General features: G+C 50.1%; 1 protein-coding gene across 1 annotated transcript in view; it reads right to left on the bottom strand.

Annotated features, from left to right (window-relative positions):
- Positions 1-2,299: 2,299 nt before the first annotated feature.
- The window catches only part of CRISPLD2 (cysteine rich secretory protein LCCL domain containing 2), a 66,649-nt gene continuing 44,132 nt past the window's right edge, over positions 2,300-24,816 (bottom strand). Inside the window, exons 13-15 of the mRNA XM_027513892.1 lie at positions 22,552-22,627; positions 16,190-16,323; positions 2,300-4,686 (exon numbers count right to left, since the gene is read on the bottom strand). Of these exons, the coding sequence (XP_027369693.1) occupies positions 4,632-4,686; positions 16,190-16,323; positions 22,552-22,627 (265 nt within the window). The 3' untranslated portion in view covers positions 2,300-4,631. The remainder of the gene's footprint in view (positions 4,687-16,189; positions 16,324-22,551; positions 22,628-24,816) is intronic.

A 24,816-nucleotide genomic window follows, 5' to 3' on the forward strand; every position in this document is an offset into this window, starting at 1 on the left:
CCTTGTGCGACGCCTCCTCTGTTGGGGTCCCCAAGCAGCATGCTGGCATTCAGCCTGCTCACACCACTCCTGCACACCTTTGCTGCGTCTCAGACCAACTCTGCAAGAAGGGAGCACCAGCTCCCTCCAAGTTGCCATTGTCTCCTCAGCCAGTGCATCTTTTGTGTGTTGGACATTTAGGGGCAAAAACTTCAGGACCCAGGGTTGCCGCATCCTGGGGGTTCAGAAGAACTTCCTGAAGCAGGAGAAAGAGGTGTGGGCACCAAGGAAAGCTGCAGGCTCTGTAGGAGAAAGGCTGGAAGGGCCGCTCCCAGTGCCCGGAGGTTGCCGTTGATTTGGGAGGGGGGGCATGTCTATGGCCTTGACAAAGCATTTGTCAGAAACCTGCATTTCCCAAACATCAGTAGTCATCATCTCATCTTTGTGATTTCTGTGACCCACCCACAGACCTGCTTATGCAGTATTTTTAAATCAACATTTAAAAAGCCTTAAATGGGAACTTCCTTGGTGGTCCAGTGGTTAAGAATCCACCTGCCAATGCAGGGGACACAGGTTTGAACCCTGGTCCTGGAACTAGGACCCTACTTGCCACAGAGCAACAGAGCCCATGTGCCACAACTACTGAGCCTGAGCTCTAGTCCAGGAGCCACAACTACTCAAGCCCATGCGCCCTACTGCCGGCGCTCCACAAGAAAAGTCACTGCAATGTGAGCCCAGGCCCCACAATGAAGAGTAACCCCGCTCGATGCAACTAGAGATCGCCTGCCTGCAGCAATGAAAACCCAGCGCTGCCACAAATAAACAAACTCTAAAATTAAAAAGCCGCAAGTGCATTTATTAAAAAGGAAAGCTGAAAATTCCCTGGTGGTCCAGCAGTTAGTACTCTTCAGCTTTCCCTTAGGAGGCAAAGGTTTAAGTAAGATTTCGCATGCCACTGCCAAAAAAAGAATAAAGGACCACTAATCCCACCATCCATGGGAATGAGAAGCACTTCTTACAAATAGATGGCCGGTGAAGGCAAAGGCAGAGCGTGGATGGGGAGATGAAAAAGGTCCGCCAGGAACCCCCAAAATGGTTTGTGGATGCTCGCGCTCGAAACACACAGAGACACACGACTCAACTGGACAAAAACGGACTGGCGCCGGGGAAGATGACGTCTATCTAGGGCTGAGCGGGGTTTCCCCCTCCCCAAATTCATGTGTTGAAGCCGTAATGCCTGCTATGTCTGTATGTGGAGATGGGGCCTTTGAAGATGAGCGTGCTCAGTCGTTTCTGACTCTTTGGGACCCACTGGACTACAGCCCTCCAGGCAAGAATGCTGGAGTGGGCTGCCATCTTCTCCTCCAGGGGATCTTCCCAACCTAGGGACTGAACCCGCATCTGCCCGCACTGCAGGCGGATTCTTTACCACAGGGCCACCAAGGAAGCCCTTCTGGAGATAACTAAGGTTGAATGGGAGTCTACATGGCAGGAATTGATCCTACAGAACCCGTCCTCCTAAGACGAAAAAGAAACACTAGGAATGCTCCAACAGAGAAGACTCAGTGAGAAGAGGGCACCTGCAGGCCCAGAAGAGAGGCCTGAGGAGAGCGGCCCTCTGAGCCTTCATCTTGGACTTCCGGCCTCCAGAGCTGTGGGGTCCGCAGACTCTGCGGTGGGAGCGCCGTGGGCAGCCGAGAGGACTAAGACGCTGATGGAGTGAGGGTAAGGCTGTCATACTCACCACGCCGTGCGACTAGGTGGTCAGGAGGCAACCCCTCAGGCCGCAGCCCAGCCCGGCCGACCGGAACCCACAAGAACGCACACACCCACGTCCTCACACACACATGCCTCCACGTCCCCACGTCCTCACGCCCCCATGTCCGCAGCCCCCCAACGTCCTCACGCACACACGTCCTCACGCATACACGTCCTCGCACCCACATCCTGGCGTCCCCACGTCCTCACACCCCCACGTCCTCGCGCCCAAATCCTCACGCCCTACATGACTTAACGCTTTACGCACATCGGAGATAGAAATCCTTCCACGATTAGCGTCTCCACGCCCGTGCGCCGCGTTCCCGGGAGAATGGCATGGAAAAGAACAACCAGCCTGTTGCTGCTGCTAAGTCGCTTCAGTCGTGTCCGACTCTGCGTGACCCCATAGACTGCAGCCCACCAGGCTCCCCTGTCCCTGGGATTCTCCAGGCAAGAACACTGGAGTGGGTTGCCATATCCTTCTCCAACCAGCCTGGAAGGAGCTTTTAAACTTTTTATTACACAGATGAGGTGTGCCCTTAAAAGATAAGTCCCAGAAACGTTTTAGAAATAAAATCAGTTTTATTGAAATGACAGCAACGTGGTCCCTGTTCAAGCGAAGCACACATAAATTTACAATAAATTTTTGTACATAGGAAGTAGTAAAATACATCATTTTTCATAGAAAAAAGCACACATGTAAGCTGCGGGCTGAGTGAGCCTACAGACAGTATGAAAAACCAGAACATGACGGGAAAAACCGGAAGGAAACCAAAACTTTCTATTTTGGGGGTCCCAGTAACACTGTCGGCCAGATTTATCATCTTATGGGTGAGGTGCTGAAGGCGCCGTAGGCACTGTTAAACATTAAATGAGAAGGAGGTCCCTGATTAGTAGGAGAGCTTCTCCTTTGAAGCCCTGTGTTCATTTCTGGAAGATAAATGGTTCCAGTTTCGAAATGTTTGTGAGAGTGAAAGAGATAGCAAGACCTGGTTCTGGGCAAGGAGTTTCTAGTCCATTATATGGGCCAGTTAATGAAGGAACTGGGAATTTTACTTTTAAATGATAGAGTTCACTCCTATTGGATGTTTCAGACTCCCTCGGGCAGAATGCTTCAAAAGCAAACCTGAAATTCCCCTGTACTGTCACTAATGCTGAAAACCCAAACTCAGAGTTTGGACATGGTCACAGCCACCAAAGCCTGGTGACAAGCAGAAGCCCAACAGTGTAATACCTAGCTAGCATCTGATCCAAGGACTCAGATCTTTGGCAGGGACAAGATGAGTATCTGACAGTCTGACCAAATTCTTCCACTCTGACATTTGGAGTCGGACAGTCAGTACTTATGAATTATAACAAGCCCATAGTGTGCAAAGCAAAAACAGTCCTGCTCATTTCAGCTCTGTCAAGGTTAACGGTTTCATTCCTTCTACAAACTCCCTCTAGCTGGGAATAGTATTTAACTTCTGTTTCTGCTCTAATTACGGATACACTAACGGAAGCAACCAGCTTGGTTCCTCAGGTAGAGTTCCTTGTCCGGACTATCTTAGTTTTTTCTTTTTAACTTTTTGCTAGCTCTTTTGCCTTCGAAATATGCTGATTGAGGGTGAAATCAACTTTGAAACTGGCATTCACGAAAGTGATCTTTTGGCCAGTCTGGTGGTGGAAGGTGGAATTTTACCTTCTGCAAAGAAACACTATTTACAGAAGGGTTTTTTATTTCACTGTGGGTTCGGGTAGAGGCTTATGAAGTTTTATATGGCAATGGGAGCCAGAGAGCACCACGCTCCTCGGAGCCTCAGAAACATTTGGCAAGAACCGTTCCACAAAAACAGGAAGAGAAATCCCCCGCGCGTGTTACCATCTCTTGTTATTATGCTGCAAGATGGTTTCATAACCACAGGCTGTGTCTCCTTCCAGAGCTGCTAACCTCGGCGAGGAATGTACTGAAGAATGAAGCCATTCCTCCCACTGCAGAAAAATAGGTCATCTGACGGATGGGGAATCTGCACACTTCAGTGCCATTTTAAAGGCAGCAACTAAACAGCCCTTCTTTGGCTGTTTTTAGACATCTTGGTGGGACCCACAGAGAACGAGGGGTTGAAATTAAAAGGTGGGCTTCATACAGAATCACTTACTAAGCAAAGACCCTGGTGGGAGACAAAAAAACTAGTCTGGGTGGAGTGTGAGCCGCAGTGAGGAGGGGATCAAAGAAGGGTCCTGGTTTGTTAGTCCTCAATGAGACCAAAGGTCGAGCAGACAGACAGGCCACGTGGACGTAGGGAAGGACCAAGACAAGACACATCTCTGGAATTAGGGCTGAACTTGTAGTCAACCAGCACTGCTGTGTATAGAACCAGCCCGCATGCAGCAGGACGGGAGCAGGACAGGCGCCAGGGCAGAGTCCCCCAGACCAGCCCGTTTGTCTGACCAGCAAACATTAATCCCATTTTCACCATTGGTAGGGACAGATTGTGTTTCTGAATGTTTTAAATAGCTACCTCTACTCCATCCCTGAAACTCCCCCGCCCCCCGAGTGTTCTCCGTGCGCCTCTTCCCATGGCCCCAGTGCCTCGCGGTATCAGCTCCAAATCCTTCATTCTCTCCTCCGGTAGGAATCCTCTCTCCGTCCATAGAAGGACGCCTCTGCGGGGAGACCCCCGGGCCTCGGCAAGATGATCACCAGCTGTCTGCTCAGGACCCCAGGGATGCTCTCTCTTCCAGGTGCGAGGAGCTGAGCCCAAGGCACGGCAGATGGGACGCTGGATGCCAATCAAAGGAAGCTTCCCGACTCCCCACATTCCCGGCCCACCCCGCCCCATGACAAAATAAAAATAAAAAGAGAACCCCTGAAGCCGTCTTGAGGACGCGCCCTTCTCCCCAGCCCTGCAAGTTCACTGCCTGACGGCAAAGATGCGGAAGGCCTTTCCGTCTCTAGGGGTCCTCAAGCTGAAAAAGAAGGAAGAGCGCATGTTACCGAAAGTTCTGCAGGGATCGAGCTGGGGTGGGGGAGCTGGGTGTCCACAGGTCCCCTCAGTGGAAGCAGTGTGGCCAAGAGATGCTTCCTAAAGCTACAGGAACAGGGCTCGCCCCGGCCAGGAGCAGTTGGCAAAGCCCTCTACCTCTGCAGACACACCTGGGTCTGAATCGAGGTCTGGGTTGTTAAGGTGTTTCTGTTAACTTGGAATTGGCTGGCCCCCGTCTGTCTGAACGCAACTCAGCCTTTAGGACTTCTGCCTGGTTTTGCTACCACCTGTCAACCCAAAGAGAAACCACCTGCTTGACTGATTAACAGGGTGGTGTTAAAACAGTAGTGCATGTATTCCAGTTATTAAAAGAGGCACCACAGTTGGGCTCAGATATTGTATAGGAGTGTAGAGAAAGTTGCTCAGTAGTGTCCAACTCTTTGCGACCCCATGGACTATACAGTCCATGGAATTCTCCAGGCCAGAATACTGGAGTGGGTAGTCTTTCCCTTCTCCAGGGGATCTTCCCAACCCAGGGATTGAAACCAGGTCTCCCGAATTGCAGGCAGATTCTTTACCAGCTGAGCCACAAGGGAAGCCCTGATGTGAAGAACTGACTCACTGGAAAAGACCCTGCTGGGAAAGATTGAAGGCGGGAGGAGAAGGGGATGACAGAAAATGAGACGGTTGGACGGCATCACCAACTCGATGGACATGAGTTTGAGCAAGCTCTGGGAGTTGGTGATGGACAGGGAAGCCTGGCATGCTGCAGTCCATGGGGTCGCACAGAGTCAAACACGACTGAGCAACTGAACTGAACTGAACTGAGCTGTAAAGGAAGCATTTTCTATCCGCCTTTACCTCCCTCCCACAGTGGAGCCATTTGTATCCCTATTTTGCAGGCAAGAGTATGGGGGCAAGGAGAAAGTCAGTTTCTACAAGTCACACAGCCAGAAAAAACCACCCTCTCAAGATGGGAGCTAAATCCTTTTTTAAAAAGGAAAAAAACAAAACAAAACCACCACCACCACCCAGCTTCATTGAGATACAACGTGCCATGAAATTCATACTTTTGAAGTGGACGATTGAGAGACTTTTAGTGATTGGGGGGCTATGCAATCATGTCCACAGTCCAAGTCACTACAGTCGTCCCCGGAAGGTCTCGGTGCGCATTCACAGTCACTCCCCTGGCCGGTTCTGTTCCTATGGACCCGCCTCTTCTGGACCTCATGTCAGTGGAGCCACACAGTGTGTGACATTCTGATTGGCTTCTGTTCTGGGCATGGTGTTTTGACGTTCACCCATGTTGTGGCCTCAAAACACCATGCTCAGAACAGAAGCCAATCACAGAAAGCCAATCATCCCTAAAGGAGAACAAGTCCATCCTAAAGGAACTCAACCCTGAATATTCACTGGAAGGGCTGATGCTGAAGCTGAAGCTCCAGTACTTTGGCCACCTGATGTGAAGAGCTGACTTGTGGAAAAGACCCTGACACGGGAAGAATTGTGGGCATGAAGAGAAGGGGAGGGCATAAGGAGAAGGAGACAGCAGAGGATGAGGTGGTTGGATGGCATCACTGACTCAATGGACATGAGTTTGAGCAAACTCCGGAAGTCAGTGAAGGACAGGGAAGCTGCAGTCCACGGGGTCGAAAAGAGTCGGACACGACTTAGTGACTAAACAACAAAACAGCAACATGTTGTAGTGTGTTCAGCACTTCATTACTTTTCTTACCAAGTGATATTCCATCACCTGGGTAGATCACACACCATTAATCCCTTCCTCAGTTGATGGACTTTAGATTTCTTCAATTTTTGGCAAATATAAATGACGCTGCGATGAATATTTGCATACAGGTTCTTGTGTGAATGTATGCTTTCAACTCCTTGTGGGTATATACATGCGAGTGGAATTACTAGGTCGTGTGTTAAATGTATGCTCAACTTCTTAAAAACCTGCCAGACTATTTTCCAAAGCAGCTGCACTGTTTTCCATCCCCACCAGCGACACATAAGCATCTTCCAGCTTCTCCACATCCTGTCAACATTTGTTTTTGTCCCTTTTACAGCCATTGGCTCCCTGTACAAAAACAGCTTCCTCGTGCTTTTGATCCAACTGCATAGTATTCTCTCGTAGGAAGCTATCGTGTACTCACTCGCTAAGTCGTGTCCGACTCTTTGCGACCCTGTGGGCTGTAGCCCACCAGGCTCCCTTGTCCATGGGATTTTCCAGGTAAGAATACTGGAGTGGGTTGCCATGCCCTCCTCCAGGGGATCTTCCCGACCCAGAGGTCAAACCCATGTCTCCTCTGGCTCCGGCACTGGCACTGCGCCACGCTATTATCATATAGTTAACTGGGTCCCTGAGGATGGATATTTAGCCATTTCTAATGTTTTGCTTTTGCAAACAATGCTACAGAGAACAACCTGGTCCATGGGGCTGCCTATATCTATAGGAGGGCACCCAGGGATAAGCTCCTAGGAGTGGAATTACTGCATCAGAGGAATGCCCACTGGTGATGTGGGCAACCTGCTGAATTGTGTTTCAGGAAGGTTACCGTGATTCACAACCTCCTCAACTATGCACGGGGTGGCCTGTTAACCCACGTGCCTCCAGCACAGCCCCTCATGTGGCTTTTTTATTACCATTCATATTTTTTTGGTTGAGCTGGGTCTTCTGGAAATGTGTATCAGATGGGAGCCCTTGGCAAGAGGGGGCAGTGGAGAAAGTCCAGAACCCAGAAACGACGGAATGTTGGTGCCAGAAGCCCCCATGGGCCCACAGAGGCAGAGGGTGGACACTGTGGTGGGGGCTGCGGCAACCCTGGCTGCCCTGCAGGTTTCTCAGAAGCTCAGGGCCCTCCTCGGGCCTCTGGGCTGCAAGACTTTCCTGGATTCTCTGCCCAAATGAATCGTCTGGGAGAATCACTCAGAGCCACACGCCCTCAGCTATTACACGTGCTGGCGACAATTACCAGGGTTTGTGATTCTGAAACTCTACGGATGGGGCAGTGGGTGCCCCCATCCATAGGACCCCCAACAAGCCAGGGACAGGGGCCACTCAGGCTGTCATCCAGACGGGAACCCTAAGGTTCCTGCCAGACATCCCCACTGAACAACCACCCCACCCAGAAGGCACAAGCAAGCTCTGCTGAACGGGCTGTTTATTTCTCAGCACATCAGACAGTGGGCCAACTGGGTCTCATGTGCCATCAGGTGGGTCCCTCCTGCTGCCTCAGGCAAGGTCCATGCTTCAAACATTTACCAAGCTCCAGTTCTGCTAGCAAAGTGGACAACTGTGTGGGTCTGATGAAAACCAAGTGTGACCTGATAAATTATAAGACAACCTCCTTTTCTAAATCTCGCCCTCTGACTCTTTCTAGGTTAGTTTGTAGCTCCCAAGAGGGAATGTAAACCAGCACATTTCTGAACAATTTTCACCAAAGGTGTTGGATGATGTTCCCAAAATTATTGAATAATTTTCATAAAGGGTATTAAAAATCCTACAACTGGTTCTGAACAAATAGCTGAACTCATCATTTTGTCAGTCACTCAACCAGTATTTACTGAACACCTACTATGTATGGGCATTGGGGTGGGTGTCGGGGACACAGGGTTAACCACACCTGTGAAGGGGTTCTTACCTTCATGGAGCTTACGGTCTGGGGGTGAGAGATCAACTGCTCAATAGGTGTAAGGAGTAATTGCAGACAGTGGTGGGTCCTGAGGATCTGGTTAGATCGGGGGCACAGTCAGGGGGGAGGGTGAATGGAGACCCCACAGCAGGAGGGTGCCTCCTTGGGGAGCTGGCATTTTTGTGTAGATGTGCACAAGATGAGGGTCCAGCCATGGGAGGTATAGGAGCTGCGAGGGCCCAGGGTTGGGTACCAGCAGGAGCAAAGGCCCTGAGGTATCCAGGAAAGAGAGCAGGCCAGTGAGGGGCACTGCTGTGACGAGGCAGATGCTGTACCAGGAGGGTGAGGAAGTGGGTGGGGTGACCTGCCTGATAAGAGTTGGAGATTTTTTTCTCAGCAGGGCTTGAACAGGAGAGAGACATGCCATGCATCACAGAAAGAGGTCAATTGGTGGCTGTGGCTATGCTGCTAACAGGAAGTTACCTAAGCAAAGTGTAGGGAAAGCACACAGGTTGTGCAAAGATGTTCTTTGCTGTGTTGTTTACAAAAACAAAAAAAGGAACCAACCCAGATGTCAGCCAACTGGGTAAAGAAACAGTCCGTCCATGCAACAGAATATCATGGAGCCATGGAATGATGGTGTGGCTATGTCAGGCATGGGAAGTATTGGGAAGACACTCACAACTGTTGTTGACTGAAAAAAAATTAACAGAACAATGTGGGCAGTCTGATTCCTTTTTCTGTAGGAAAAAAAAACAAAATCACAAGGGAGTTCCCTGATGGCACAGTGGATAAGAATCTTCCTGCCAATTCAGGGGACACGGGTTTGATCCCTGGTCTGGGAAGATTCCACGTTATATGGAGCAACTAAGCCTGTGCACCACTACTGAGCCTGAGCTCTAGAACCCATGAGCTGCAACTCCTGAAGCCCATGTGCTCTCGAGTCTGTGCTCTGCACCCAGAGAAGACACTGCAAAGACAAGCCCGTGTACCACAAGTAGAGAGTGGCCACTGCTCGCCACAGCTAGAGAAAGCCCTCGGAGACGCAGCGCAACCAAAAGTAAAATTAATTAAGAAAGCTAAGAAATAAACTGTTACTGTGCAAACAGAAAAAAAATCTGGAAGGAAACTGCTAGAGTGTTTACAGTGGGATTTTCTGTGATAGTAGTTTCTTAAAACTATTTGTACTATTTCTTGAAATTTCTCTAATCTTACTATGAAAAGTTAGGGGGTGAGGAGGAAGAGACAAAGAGAAAGAAAGGAAGGAAGGAAGGGAGAAAGAAAGAGAGAGAAAGGGAGGGGGAAGGGAGGGAAAACCAGCACAAAAACCCCCTCTGAGAACTGGGGAAGAACCGGAGCTGGCCTGGGAAGCCTCTGGGGCATCCCCAGGGTCACTGATCTACTTGACGAGCTGGGATGGGAGCTCTGGGAAAGGTTGAGGCACTGTAGCCTCGGGTGGTGTCACAGCCCAGCCCTGGGGAGTGAGTCCAGGCTTCCGACCGCCCCTCGCCTGCCCTGGGCACCAGTGCTCAGCTCTCCCAGCCAGCAGCTATGTCTGGCATACACACCGCCGCACCCCACTGCCGCCTCCGTTCGTTATGTAATCTTACCCCATCCAGTCCCCGCAGCCCCCCGAGAGATCTCCAGGGTTCCTCCCACTTACAGAAAGGAAAGCAAGGCTCTGAGAGGTGACGTGATTTGCCCCAAACAGAACACCTGTTCCAGGTGCAGCTGGGACACGGATGCAGCTCTGTGGATGCTCTGGGACCCTTTCCCAACCCTCATCCTAAATGGATGGGCTGTGGCCACACCACTGCTGAGGACCACACTGGCCAACCCCACATGGCAGTTGGGGCTCAAACTCCGGGAGCCCCTTGGGAGGGGGGAGGTTGCAGGTCCGCCAGGAGCCAAAAGCATAAGGCTTTTCCTGGAAGCTCACTCCTGCGGGCGAAAATTACTCAGGGAGGAAGTGGTTGGCGTTTGGCAGCACATGACAGAGACTGGATTAAAGAGTGAGGACAGTGTACCTCTGTCCTGGGATGGACGGTCCACTAGTTGGCAGCTAACCCCGGAGGTATGGAACCCAGCGACAAAAGGATGGCAGAGGATTGCTATCCTGGCTTTAAATGTGCAACATCTTTTTTAGTACTAAGCAATATCACTTATATGCATACATGAACATGTACGTATTTATATGTATAGCGTATTATACATACATAAACATTTTTTTAAATATTCTAATCTGTTCTCCCAGATTCTCACCCTCTACTTATCTTCCAGGAAACTTCAAGAGTCAGACAGAAATAGTTCCAGATCTTATCTATCGGACCTTGGGGTGGTTAATCCATTTCTCTGAGCCTCAGTTTCTGCTTCTGAGGACAGAATTTGCAAAAGCACCCCCTCCTCAGGGGCCCTGTAGGAGGTGAATGAGCTCATCCAGGGAAGGTTCTGGGTCAGTGCTGTGCACTTGACTGGAGCTCAAGCCCTGGGCCATGGACAGCGTCACCCCACAAGACTGAAACCACATTCTCCCATCAAGGGAATGGTGGGCAGGTGCACGGCGGCGAGTGAATTATCCATGCATAAGCCCAATCCCCAAGGAATCCTCAAACCTCTTCATCTCATTTCATGAAATAGAAAATATTTTTTAGGAGAAAACAATTTTAGAAAATATTTTTTTAGGGAAAAAAAATACAATCTCCATTTTCATTTTTATGTGTATTGCCCAGGGTGGGGTAGGGGAAGCCTGGAAAAGTTATTAAAAAAAGCTGTTAACAGAGATTAACAGAATGCTTATAGGAACTCTTCTTTTCTAATCCCTAGACATATTATTTAAATAGAAAGTGAAAGTGTCAGTTGATCAGTCATGTCTGACTCTTTGCTGACCCCGTGGACTATACAGCCCGCCAGGCTCCTCTGTCCATGGTATTCTTCAGGCAAGAATTCTGCAGTGGGTTGCCATTCCCTTCAGGGGATCTTCCTGACCCAGAGATCAAACTTGAGTCTCCTGCATTGTAAGGACACACTGACAGAGGCAGGGGAGACTGCCGGCCCGAGGACACCCAGCTGGCAAGCAGTACAGAGGGGTCCCAGATGCGATTCTCTACCGTCTGAGTTACCAGGGAAGCCCTATTATTTAAATAATAAGTATTTCTCTTCTAATTAATATTTGTAAAGTTTACAAACAAGTGTACCTTAGGAGTGTTAAGGCTCACCCCAGCCCCTTCTTCGGTCAACAACTTGTCTGCAGTGAGAAGTCACGTGTGCTGGTTACCAGCCTGAGTTCAAGTATGGGCCCTGCCGCTTATTGGGGTGCCCTTGGGCAAGTCCTTTAACCTCTCTGTTAAGCCTCCCTTTCCTTATTGATACATGTGGGTAACTGTGGTCTCTGCCTCATGGGACTGCTGGGAGGTGAGCTGAGCTAATGGAAGTACAGATCTGAGAGTGCTGGGAAACAGGAGCAGAGAGGGAGGGAGACGCCGGGGGAAACCAGCCCAGCTTGGTCCAGCCAGCCTGGGGGAGAGTGCAAAGCTCATTCCATCTGGAAATAATGGCCAGTGGTTTCTGCTTCCCAGAGTTTCTGCACAAGTTGAGAGAGTTTCAGACACCTGACCCTCGAGACTCCTGGAGCTCACGGTGGTTACCGAGGGCTTGAAATGCAGCTCACCCAAACTGAGACGCGTTGTGTGTGTGAAACACCCGCTGGGTTTCCCAGCTCTTACGAGAAAAGAGGAGTGCAAGTTTCCCACCAACACTTCTGTTTGTACATATTGAAACAATAATAATGTTGATTCATTGGATGAAATGAATGTGCTCTAAATTCTCCCTTCTGTTTCTTTTTCACTATGATTACTAGAAACCTTAAAATCCCCATGTGTTGGGGAAAGAATCTAAAAAAAAAAGTGGATATATGCACATGTAGAACTGACTCACTGTCTTGTACACCTGAAACTAACACAACACTGTAGATCAACTGTGCTCTAATCATTTGCTTCTAAATCCCCTGTGTGGCTCACGGTATGTATCTGTACATGCCCCAGTAGACAGAGGCCTCTGAGGACAAGAATTTTGGCTTCTTCTGACTCTGCTGTGGCCCCAGCCCCAGGGACAGTGCCCAGCACACAGGAGCTGCCCCATAAATGCTACTCCAGGTGGCCTACTATTTGGGTAAACATTGATCCACGTATATACCATCAACCTCTGTAAACAGGTCATTGTGACCAAGAGTATTATCTGTCATTGTTTGGTATATTTCCCAATCTCATTGTGAAATCTGTCTTTAAAATCAGTCCTGGCCTCAGGAAAAAAAAAAAATCCTGAACTGATATTCTTCCAGATGTCACTTCTTTCTGAGAACATCTGGACAAACCCAGGTCCCAACATCTAAAGTTCTCCCGGATTCCTTTCCCTTCCATGCTTTCATGGGCACATGTGTGTGAGAGAGAGAGAAAGTGCCTGTCGTCTTACGTGGTCCCGGTTCTGCATGGTCATCTTTCAAAACTTTCAGGAAATCCTCTTCTAGAAAAAGACAATTGCTAAACTGAAGACACTTTGACGCAGAACCAACTTTTGGTCCGTGTACTGAGAATTCTGTTGAGGAGGTTTGTTTGTTTGACTGATTGAAGGATTCCCTAAATTTAAAGGTGGCTTTCTGTGAACGGGTGCTGTATGTCCAGTGTCCACAGTCTCCCTTGGGACAGCTATGACCACTCCAGGGGCCCTGCAGACACTGAGGACAGAGTCACCAGCCTCAGGCTGGGTTCCCACAGTCCCTAATGGGAACAGGCTCCAGGGAAATTTCTCAGCACTGGTCCGTACGCAGAGGGGCTCTGAGGTCCCATCTAAAGAAGGGGAGGAGGGGGCTGCCCTGCCTGCAGCAGCCAGACATCTCTGCAGGAGCCACATTACCACAGAGGCCCCTCCTGACAGTAAGATGGGGCCCTGCTGGGTGTGCTCGGCTCCCGGCACCACCCTCCACAGCAGAGACGCCTGTGCCCTGCTACTGAAGTTGTTATTTCTGCACTGTCTGTCCTGCAACCAGGTGACAAGTCCCGGGGGGCGGAGATGGGGACTACGTGTTCCCCGCTGGGTCCCAGTGCCTGGGACACTGTGAGGGTTCACCCCATGTGTGACACCTGATAGGTGAGAGCATGCGAAACGGATGAATATCAGGATGAAAGAGTAATTCCTGCACGATGCTTTCTCCCTTGTCCTGGAATAATCCATGTAGGCTACTTCCTAGAGTCGCGTTACCTGACCCTACGTGAAAAGAACCAAAGAGTCCTGAGGTTCAAAACTGGCCTTGAGGTGTCATAACGGCCAGACCAGAGGGTCTATTAGACACTTGCTCTAAGCCGCTGGTGAGCGCTTTGCACATACTTTCTCATTTAATCCTCACAGCAGACACTGACGGAGGCCTGGGGAGACTGCCTGCCCCAGGACACCTGGCTGACGAGCAGTGCAGAGGGCTCCCAGCTGCCCTCAGACCCCATGTTCCCTCTGGGCTGGCCTCTCCCCTGCACACGCAGGGCAGACTACCCCTGGCGCCCACCCATCCCGGCATGGGTCTGGGCCCCCGCAGATACACTACCTCACAAACTATCAGAATCACGGACAGTGCAACTGTGTGTGCCGGGACGTGGCCACCCTGCATCACCCCCTCTGGCAGCAGCGGTCACCCTCCAGCAGGAGTCAGGGCCCCCATGGGGAGACTACACTCCCCAAGTGTCTGTCCCGGGTGGGCCAGACAATGTGCTTCTCTAGCAAACTCCCAGTCAATTTGGATGCTGCTCTGCAGAGCCTACTTGGAGACCCACTGTTTTCCCCAACACTGGAGGTGGCTGCTATCATTTTCCCTCTACAGGTCGGGAAGCTCACCACAGAATTCAGCTGATCACAGATTTCAGCCTGCATGACCTACTCAGGGGGAAAGAGCCCAAGAAGGAAGGGAAGCAAACTGTCCGCTCAGTAGAACCTGTCTGAGTAGTGGGCATCAACCACTCCGGGGCCTGGGGAAGGCTGCCCGCAAGACACAGTCAGCCCTCTGTATCCATTCCATGTCCACCCGTGGCTGTGGAGTCCATGGATGTGGACGGCCTCCTGTTCTTTGTCATTGTATATAAGGACTTGGGGGCTTCCCTGGTGGCTCAGAGGTAAAGAATCTGCCTGCCAATGTGGGAGACGTGGGTTCGATCCCTGAGTCAGGAAGATCCCCTGGAGAGGGAAATGGCAACCCACTCCAGTATTCTTGCCTGGGAGATCCCATGGACAGGGGAGCCTGGCACGCTACAGTCGATGGGGTCACAAGAGTCAGACGTGCCTGAACGACTAAACAACCACAACGACAATAAGGACTTGAGCACCTCGGGCTGGGGGATCCTGGGGGCCCTGGAGCCAAGGCACCGTGAGCATCAAGGGCAGGTAGAATGACAGCATTTCAGGCGGCTCCTTGGGCAGAGAGAACTACAGATGGACGGGGGCAGTCAACAGTGGGGAAGAAGGCACTTTGGGGGACCCTCTGTTGGTCCCCAGTCCTCCCTAGAGACCCCCCTGTGTCCCAGCCTAGGGCAGGGGTGGAGCTGCTGGGGCCCTCTCAAGGATAAGAAGGCCAGCCTATCAGCTTCTCACCAAGGCGTTTTCTCTTTCAAAGGGACACAGTGAACTCAAGAGATGGGTGTCCTGGGATTTCTTTCCAGCCCCACCAGGAAATTCCACCTAATCAGCTGCTTCATTTCCCTCCCATTAAATCAATGGAATTTCCCTTCATTAAGCTTTTCCCACACAGAGGTTGCAGGCTTTGAAGGAGAAAACACAGAAGCCACTAACTCCGGGTGTTCGTGGCTGATGGCTGTGACCGAGCACACCCCGTGCGCCCCTACCCCCTGCCAGGATCCCTGTCATTTGATTCTGCAGGGTCCGCCCTTGCAGCGCCCCAGGAGGCTGGGAGGGTGCGGACAGTGGCAGAGTGCCAGGGAGCCACGACAGCCTGGGTTTCACGGGGCCCGGCACAGTCTGTACCCTTGACTCTATATGCCTTTTCCAAAGCGGTCCCCCAAGTACAACATCTTCATCATTTCCCCTGGAGTGGGCTAGCTGGCTTGTGCACCCCCACCCCAAGTTCCCATGTGGACCTCCCAATCCCCGCTGCCCTCGGAACGTGACTGTACTTGGAGAAGGGGACTTCAAAGAGGTGATTAAAGTAAATGCGGTCATCAGCGTGGGCCCCAGTCCAATGTGGCTGGTGTCCTGGCCAGAAAAGCTGGGCAACAGCCCCATCAGCCTTGCAACACCCCCCAGAGGTGGGGACTGTAGTTCTCCCCATGTTCCAGGCCAGAAAGCGGAGGCTTGAGAAACCAGGCAACCGGCTCTGGGTCACAAAGTTGGGAAGGAGCAGAGCCTAGGTCTGCTGCACTCCAGACTCAGCTCTTAGCTGGGTAACGGAATGCAGCTATATTGTGACGCAGCTAGAGAACTGCTGTGTGACTATAACTTGATCCCTTTGTCTTTTGAGGGGAGGGGCGGGGGGGCATGCACACATACATTCCGAAAAAAGGACCATGGGGACGCACACCAAAGATCTCTAACTCCCCCAGGTGAGAGGAAATGGGTGATGGTTTTCCTTGGGGCTTTTCTGACACCTCTAAATTGTCTACAAAAACATGCGCTGGGCAGACAAACAAGCTCTTATTTTGAAAAAAGAAAGGAAGAGAGAAGGACAGGCTTGTCCTGGGTGTTCTACTGAGAACACGCGCCAAGTCTGCCCAAGCTTTATATTAAAGGGCACTGACTGTGGCCCTTCTCCAACGGCCGCCACAGGCCTTGGGTGTTGAGTGTCCAAGAAAGCAGCCCTACCTTTCAGACTGGACTCCATTCCTGAGCGAGGCCACGTAGGTCTTCTTTTTATCCACGGGCATCACGTCCACGTAGCCCCCACTCTCGTTCCGGATGACCCCTGCGTGCACGGCAGTCTTACAGATGCTCGAAGTCTGAAAGTGCAGGAGGGCTGTGATTAGTGTGAAGGTCAGGCCTTCAGTCACGCCCTCATGGGGTCAACCGTGCCTTGGCTTGCTGGTTGGTAGGATGTTGACCCCACCAAACCCTAGGAAGTAACCATCACTACCTCAATTCCTCCGCGGCCTCTCCAGTGAGACCTGGCCTCATCCCTCATTCGTTCCTATTTTGACAAATATTTTCTGAACACCTACTATGTGCCGGGCACTGTACTAGATGCAAGAGGATTCGGGGGGAACAAAATAAAGGTTCTGCCTTCACGGAGTCAAGAGAGACAGACAAACAAATACACAAACGAGGAACTCACCCACGAAGAAAACAAAACCTGATCATGAGATAAGATTAAGGGGCTCTTTTAGAACAGTTAATATGGGAAGACTCCCACAGGCATGGGGACGTCTCTGGGAGGAGTGTCCCAGGAAGAGGGAGCAGCCCGTGCAAAGGCCCTGGAGCACAGTGAACTTGTCATATCCAAAGAATAGAAAAAGGGGCCAGGGTGGCTGGAACACAGTGAGTCAGACAGCAAGCAGCAGGAGAGGGGGGAGGAGGTGAGCAGGGGCCAGTCACTTGGGGCCGTGAGGGCCGTGGGGCATCTGGGTTCACTCCAGGTGCCACACAAGCCCCTGTTTCAAGCAAGGGCAGGAGATGCTGTTTTCTAAAGTCACTGAGTCATCCAATCCCTGGGTAGGACAATCGTCGGGTTCAACTTCCATTAGGGTCTTGACTTATCCAGTAGAAAAACGCTCTTCAGACTGGGTTGTCTGAGAGTAATTAATCAACGTTTCTCAAAGCTGGGGAGACTCATTCAGGGCTGGGGAGGCCAGTGCTTGTGAAAGATGCAGGCTCCTGGAGCTCACCCTGATGTACCTACAGACTCAGAACCATCCCCTCAGGTGAGGGCCAGGTGATGCTGAGGCCGACTCAAAGTAACACCCTTCTGCGGTCCTTTATCCAGCCTGTGCTGGACTCCGACGCTGGCCTTGGCAGCGAGCCTCCACCCTCACTGCAGCTGTGGTCTTTACCTGGTGATGCCCTTCCTATGCCCCCCAATTCCACAGATTTGGCTGCTCTGGGGTGAAGCCTGAGGCTGTGTTTGCCAGGTGCAGCCAGGGCTGCAGGCACGAGGGGGGCCGGCCCACCTGTGGAGTCGACAGGCTCCCACGGTGAGCAGAGCTGATGGCGACTGAGCTTACTGAATACCAGCCCTGGGCTGCTTTTGCTTGTCATCTCATTTCATCTTCCAGTGAGATGGGTGACTACGTTACTCCCATTTTATAGTCCAGAAACACAGGCTCAGTGAGACTGGACAACATTGCCAAGGCCCTGAAGACACTTCATGGTTTAGTAGCAATTCCAAACAAGATCAGGCGAAGGGTCAAGTCTGAGCCTCTGTGGTCAGCAGAATAACGGAAACGCCCACTGAAGATGCCCACCCTCATTCCTGAAACATGTGGGCACGTGACCTGACACAGCACAAAGACTCTGAAGACGTGACAAAGCTAGGGACCTCGAGACGAGAGGGTCCTAAATTACCCCAGTGGGTCCAGTGGAATTCCAAGGGTCCTTGCAAGAGGTAGACTGGAGGGTCAGAGGCAGAGAGAAAGACCCAACATCCCTGCAGACTGCCAGCTCCTGCCACGTCCCTTCCAAATCCAGGCTATTCCAAACAAGCTGCTGGTTTTGCAGAAGAAGGAAAAAACACTCACAGTAGAAGGCCCTGCCCTGCCCGCTCCCTGGGAAGTTAATATTGCTGTTAAAAGCTGGAGAGTCTCAGAGCCGACTGGCACCCTCACACTAAAGATGAGAGAACTGGATTTCTTGCTTCCCACCACTGACTGACCTGAGGCGCTGAAGGCCAGTTTTTCTAATCCTGCGTGAACATATCTTGTCTTCAGTTCATACATTAAACAGATAAGGGCCGGATTCCTTAGCCTGAAGCAGGCTCCGGGACATCTGCGAGGCCCTGAGGCTGCAGGCAGAACTCTGTGGGCCTAGAGTGTTGGCAAGAACTTTCGAGGTTTTAGCACTGAGCCTGGGAAACCCAGCATCCCAGGCAAACTGGGATGGTTGGTCAACTTTATCAATACAAAGAAGCCTTCTCCACCCCCACCTCCTCGGAGAAAGGATCCACAACTTTCCAGTTCTCAGAAGGGTTTGTGTCCCTAGAAGATTAACAAGCAATAAGTCTGCTCCATCTCAAAGAGAGGCAGGGAGACTCTACGAAGGAAATGATCGTTGTGGAATCCTCCTACGTTTGCTGTTTGCAGGGCTGAGCTGGGGCTCACTGTCCGCCGGTGGGCAGGACTGGGGGTTCTTCCGTCTCCCTCTCTGTATTGCTCACACTCTATGAGTGACCAGACCCAGGGCCTGCCCAGGAGGCATATCCTCTGACCACAGCTGCCAAGAGGCCGGGTGCTCCGGTGTTGGGGCCTCTGGGACGGTCCTCTGCCCCGGCCCCCGAGGGTGTCTGGGCACCAGCGGTACAGAAGTTCCCACGATAACAGCAGGCATGGGACCCTCACACCCAGGACCTCATCCTCCTCACTGCATGGGCTGGTAATCACCGCACACGCCTTCCACTGCTGATGGCAGACAAACACTCTCCTCCGCTTCCTCCTCCCACACGTCTCCTCTCACCTCTGCTTCCCCAAAGGTACAAGGTATCTGCTTTCTCTCCTCAAGACCCGAGGCAACACCAACTTCGTTGTTGTTCAGTCACTCATTTGTGTCCGACTCTGCGACCCCACGGACTGCAGCAGGCCAGGCTTCCCTGTCCTTCATCATCTCCCAGAGTTTGCTCAAACTCATATCCTTTGAGCCAGTGATGCATCCAACCATCCCATCCTGTCGTCCCCTTCTCCTCCTGCCCTCAACCTTTCCCAACATCCGGGTCTTTTCCAGTGAGTCGACTCTTCACATCAGATGGCCAAAATATTGGAGCTTCAGCTTCAGCATCAGTCCTTCCAATGAATATTCAGGGTTGATTTCCTTTAGGATTGAGTGGTTTGATCTCCTTGCTGTCCAACAGACACTCAAGAGTCTTCTCCAACACCAACATATTGGCAACACCGGTATCTGGATACTTATTCACAAGCACTATCAACAGAGATCTGGTCTCAGCACCCCTGCCCCCACCACTGGTTGGCTGGGTGGCCTTGGATGACCTATTTTAACCCTCAGAGGCTCTATCTTCTCAACATAAAGCAGGGATCATCATAGGTAATCTTTCTGAGCATTTATCACTACAGGCCAAGTTCTGAGTGTTTCAAGTGATTGATACAGTAACTCCCAGTAACCTACCCAGTATCATCATCGTCATCATTATTATTATGTCATCATCACCACCACCACTATTATTCCCTCTTAACAGAGGTTTAAAGACTTGCCCCAAATCACTGGGCTGGCAAACAGCAGAGCCAGGACTGCTGCTCAGAGCCGGCAAGCTGCACACTATTCCACAGGGTTCAATAAGACCCCGAGAGGGGCTAGCGAGGTGATTATGTAAAGATCACAGGCTAAATGCAGGCCTGCACACAGCAAGTGCTCAACAGATATCAGGTAACAAAACAAACACCACCATAATCATTGCTCTCACCATCACCATTATCGAAAATTCCCACAGGACTGTCATCTCCAACCGAGGGGTCCTTGAAGTGCCATCTCAGACCAGCAGCATCAGCACCACCAGGGAACTTGCTAGAAATGCAGATTCCCTGGCTCTGCCCCAGACCCCCAAGTCTGAAACGCGGTGGGGGTGGGACCCGGAACTCTGTCTGAACAAGCCCTCCGGGGATTCTTGTGCACGCACAAGTGTGAGAACTCAAGGAGCCACAGAGGGAGATGGGACAGATCAGAAAACTGAGGTTCAGAACAGGGCAAGGCTCGTCCACCATCCCAGGCCTGTTTAATGTCACAGCCAGGGCTTGAGTTTTTGCATCTTCTGACCCAGACATGGTTCACAGGCTGCACCCTGGTGCTCCCCCTGCCTGCAGCTCACCACAAAGTGCGGGGTCTGCCAAGGAACGCTCGCCGAGGGAGGCACTGTTGGGTCCTTCAAAGGCCTGGAGACAACTCTCCCAAAATAAATCTCTTAGCTAAACAGACATTTTCCAGGGGCATCATCATTTCCCAGAATACAGAGTGACCTAGAAACCGAGGCCAGAAAAGAGCCTCTGAAACAGGGTTAGTTTTCTCTTTCTTTCTCCCTTCCTTCCTTCCTTTTTTAAAAAATTTTCTCAAGAGATGTTTAGGCATTGACTACTGCAGTATTTTTATCTACTTATTCTTTTAACAAACATTAATTGAACAATTACTATACGCCAAGCCCTGTCATGGGCACCGGCACAGTGATGTCAAAAGCTCAAAATCCTAGTGAATAACTTAGAGACTGAATACAGGTTTTCACACAGGCCTGTTCACACCTGTGTATTCAGAAGTGCAGCAACATTCATGCAGGCAGAACAGACCCAAAGACAAGACACGCCCTCATCTGCATCTCGCCTTTGCCACTGCCAGTGGCGTGATCTGGGGCAGGTTATTCTGAGCCTCCCTGTCCGTCTCTGTAAGATGGGAGTGACAATACCTAGTGATGATGTTTTTAAGAACCTATAACAAAGTAAAATGTAGCCTTATATTATTATTAAAATTTCATCAAGTTTTCCTTGCATTTCTAAACTTTTTTTTTTTTTTGCTTTATATGTTTAGCTGCTACACTGTTTGGAGCATATGGACTTGAATTTCACATCTACATTAATTGTACCTTTTGTGCCACTGCATAATGAATTGTCTCGTCCCATTCAGTATGTTTAAATTCCACTTTATCAGATAGCAATATTGCCACTCCTGCTTTATCTATTTGTCTTTTTGTACTTTACTAGAATCATCTTGCTCGTCCTTTTATATTTAAAGCCCTTGAAAATCAAAGACTTTGTCTTTCAGTAGCAGGTTGTGGCTTAAATATTTGGTATAACATTGATTCACATTGTTTTATTTCCTCATTAAACTTGTAGAGCTCCACTTTGGCTAAGCACCTTTCAAGGAGAAAAAAAAAAAAAAGGCTCATTTAAAGAGGAGAGGAAAAAAAGATGAGGGGTGGGGGGAGGTCAGTCATGAAGTTTGCTTTGACTTTATAGAACTCAGTGAGCTCACACTACAGGAGTCCAGAATAAATGAAGGCAGATGGAGGCAAAGGTGGGGGTGGCGATAGTGGATGCAGGGGAACTACAGAAATGAAGATGAGGAAAGCTGAGCAAAAACATTAGCTGGGGTTGAGTGAAGCCGATCTACTCATGGACTTTCAGATCTGGAGGATTCCCCGAACTAGAAAACCCCAGCCCTGGCTCATTCTACAGAGAGGTGAATGGCTTGGTCAAGAGGATCACAGAGCCTGCCGGGCAGAGCTGTGACTGTATTCACATCTCCTGGGTCACCGTGTCCCTAAACCCTGGATCACAGGAGGGAGAGACCTTGTTCTATAGGAGCCACATCTGCAGACTCTTATCTGTAAGATGGATTAACAACAAGGGCCTACTCTGGAGCACATAGAACCATATTCACCATCCTGTGACAAACCAGAATAGAAAAGAGTATGAAAAAGAATATGTATGTGTAACTGAGTCACTTTTCTGTACAGTAGAAATTAACACAACTCTGTAAATCAACTATATTTCAATAAAATTTAAAAAACAACCAAGCTAAAGTTTCCTTGCTAAAGTTAGGATGGAAAAGTGGAATATAATAAGAGTGGTTATCACAGGAGGCAAATTGGTGGGAGTTTGCATTTTCTTCTGTGTGCTTTTAGTTCAGTGTATGTACATAGCTAAAAAGAAATGCAATGAGTAGAAAAGACCAACAGCTGCACAAGCATCAGGAGAGCCAGAAAGGTTATTAAGTATCTGGGGGAGTGCAGTATGTGATGCATGGCAGCCTTCACATGAGAAGAGCTTGTCAGTGAGGGAGCAGGAGTCAGTTCACCAAACTCTGAAGCTGTCTGGGTAAGAGGAGGCACACCCATGTCTGCGTTCATCAGCACACATTGGTGGAAGCACAAATACTTCTGAAAATGCAGAAACTAGAGCACTGGTAGCAGAAATGGATGGTATAAATTTATCTAGAGGCACAGGAATGGGATTTTAAGTTTCTGATGTCCAGACCCTGGGACGTGGTTTCTGTGAGGTGGTCACTGATAAGGCCAGAATACTCACGTCTGCATAGATGTTGCTTCCAAACACGGGAGCCCAATAGGATGGTTCGTCTTTGCAGTGCGCTGGACAGTGAACTCTGGAAAACAAGAAGCGTTTAGGGAATGGTTATCATCGGCAGAAAACAAAACTTCTTGAGAAAAGCAGCTGGCCCTCTATTTGCTCATCAAGATTTAGTACTTAGATGAAAGGCAATTATTACCACAGTCTACTCTTTAAGAAAAAATACATATATACCTCTCTCACCCTAGCAGTGATAAAAGATATTTTTCCTTTTCTTAAAAGCACATGTAGAATTTTATTGACATATACACACTACTATATATAAAATACACTTTCTGTAAGATCCCACTCTATACTACTGTATAGCACAAGCAACTATACTCAGTACTCTGTAATGACTAAGGAAAGAGAATCTCAAAGAGTAGATACAGATGGAAAGATCGAGGGCAGGAGGAGAAGGGGGTGACAGGATGAGGTGGCTGGATGGCATCACCGACTCAATGGACATGAGTTGGAGCCAACTCCAGAAGACGGTGAAGGACAGGGAAGCTTGGCATGCTGCAGCCCATGGAGTCACAGAGCCTAACACTACTGAGCAACAGCAATAGCTGATTACATAACTGATTCATTTTGCTGTACACCTGAAACTAACCCGACACTGTAAATCAACTACACTGCAATAAAATTTTTTTTTTAAAAAGCTCTTCATATTAAAAGACATGCACAAACAATGAGGTGAAATGAAACAAAAATCTAGCAGAGGTGAGTATGCAATTGTAAGGGGTTGTATCTCCCATTCTTGGGTGTTTGCCGGTTCACACTGCGGGTACCTTATAGAGATTGTAATCAATAGATTTTTTTTTTTAAGGCCACTGCCCTGTTTTGGATGAGGAAAGGGTGGGGGTGCTCACCTCTGTGAGTCACAGAATATTCCAGGGAGGGAACACTGATAACCTGGGGCAGGAAGGGTTTGCTGACTGCTGTGTCAGTCACCACATCCCTGCCACAGGGGATGAGGAGAGTGCCTCAAACTGGAGCCTCTCAAACCAAGAAAGAGCACAAGCTTGACTTAAGAAAAGGTCTTTTGTCTTCATCTGGCACAGGCACACATGGGCTGGAGCCCAGGGACCAAGAAACCAAAAAGGCAGCCGGAAGCCCTCTGGCCCAGAGACAGGCAGGATGCCGAAGGGGAAGAGAGCCAGGCAGAGCGACCGGGAAGTGGAAAGGGTCCTTTGGGGCGAAGGGGCAGAGTGGGCAGAGAGAACAAGGATGTGTCTGAGATTTAAACAGAAAAAAAAAAAAAGAATCTGGGTAAGAATGTTCTTTCCTGCTTCTAGAATGAGAGGTCAGAAACATTTTGGATACTTGTAGTATGTCAAGTTTTTCTTTTTGTTTGTACTTTCTGAAATTACTTCCTTCTGCTTCTCTTTAACATGCGGGGAAATATTAAAGGGACGTTTTCCCTTGAACATTCAGGGCAGGTCAGCGTGGTGGTGGGGGTGGCAGTGGCAGTGAGAAAGCCCCAAGGGGAACGTGAGTAGCCAAGGGGAGGAGTCTGGGGCCCAGTCCAGCCCCCTCTCCCTCATCAGCACCCTCCCAGGGTTCCTCCTGCTCACCCTCGGGGGTCTCCGCCTGCTAGGTTTTGGGGGGTCCGCTGCACCCAGCATGCAAGATCTTGGTTCTCCAACAAGGGATCAAACCCGTGCTCATTGCCATGGAAGCAGGAGTCCTAACCACTGGACCACCAGGGAAGTCCCTCACCTGTTGGTTTTAAGGTCAGTCTTCCCCTTGGAGAACCCACAGGCCTCCAGGCCAGGAGAAGGGCTCAGGGGGTGCTACATCCCCCATCTTCTGAGAGGGTCTAATAGGTACTTCAGAGGCACCTCTTCTTTAGTTATGACGCACCATCTTCCAAAAACCAGCCAAGTAAGGTTTAGGCAGATGTGTATAAAACTCACTCCTTAGACAAACTGTGGTACATCCACAGAGTGGACCACGACTCGGCAATGTGAAAGAAGAAACAAATCACCCGTTGGCTCTAGGACACAGGTGAATTGCAAAGCATCGTGTGGAGTGAAAGAAGCCAGACACCCACGTCTCTGCTGTGATGGCTCCATGTACATGAGATTTCAGAAAAGGCACGACTGTAGGGACAGGAAGCGGATCAGGGGCTGGAAGGGATACAGGAGAGAGCGGAGGGAGGGGAACGGACTACAAGGGAACCTGCTGCGGTGATGAAAACGTCCTCTATCGGGACTGTGGTGC

Source organism: Bos indicus x Bos taurus, chromosome 18, assembly GCF_003369695.1.
Source record: "Bos indicus x Bos taurus breed Angus x Brahman F1 hybrid chromosome 18, Bos_hybrid_MaternalHap_v2.0, whole genome shotgun sequence".
NCBI classification, from domain to species: Eukaryota; Metazoa; Chordata; class Mammalia; order Artiodactyla; family Bovidae; genus Bos; species Bos indicus x Bos taurus.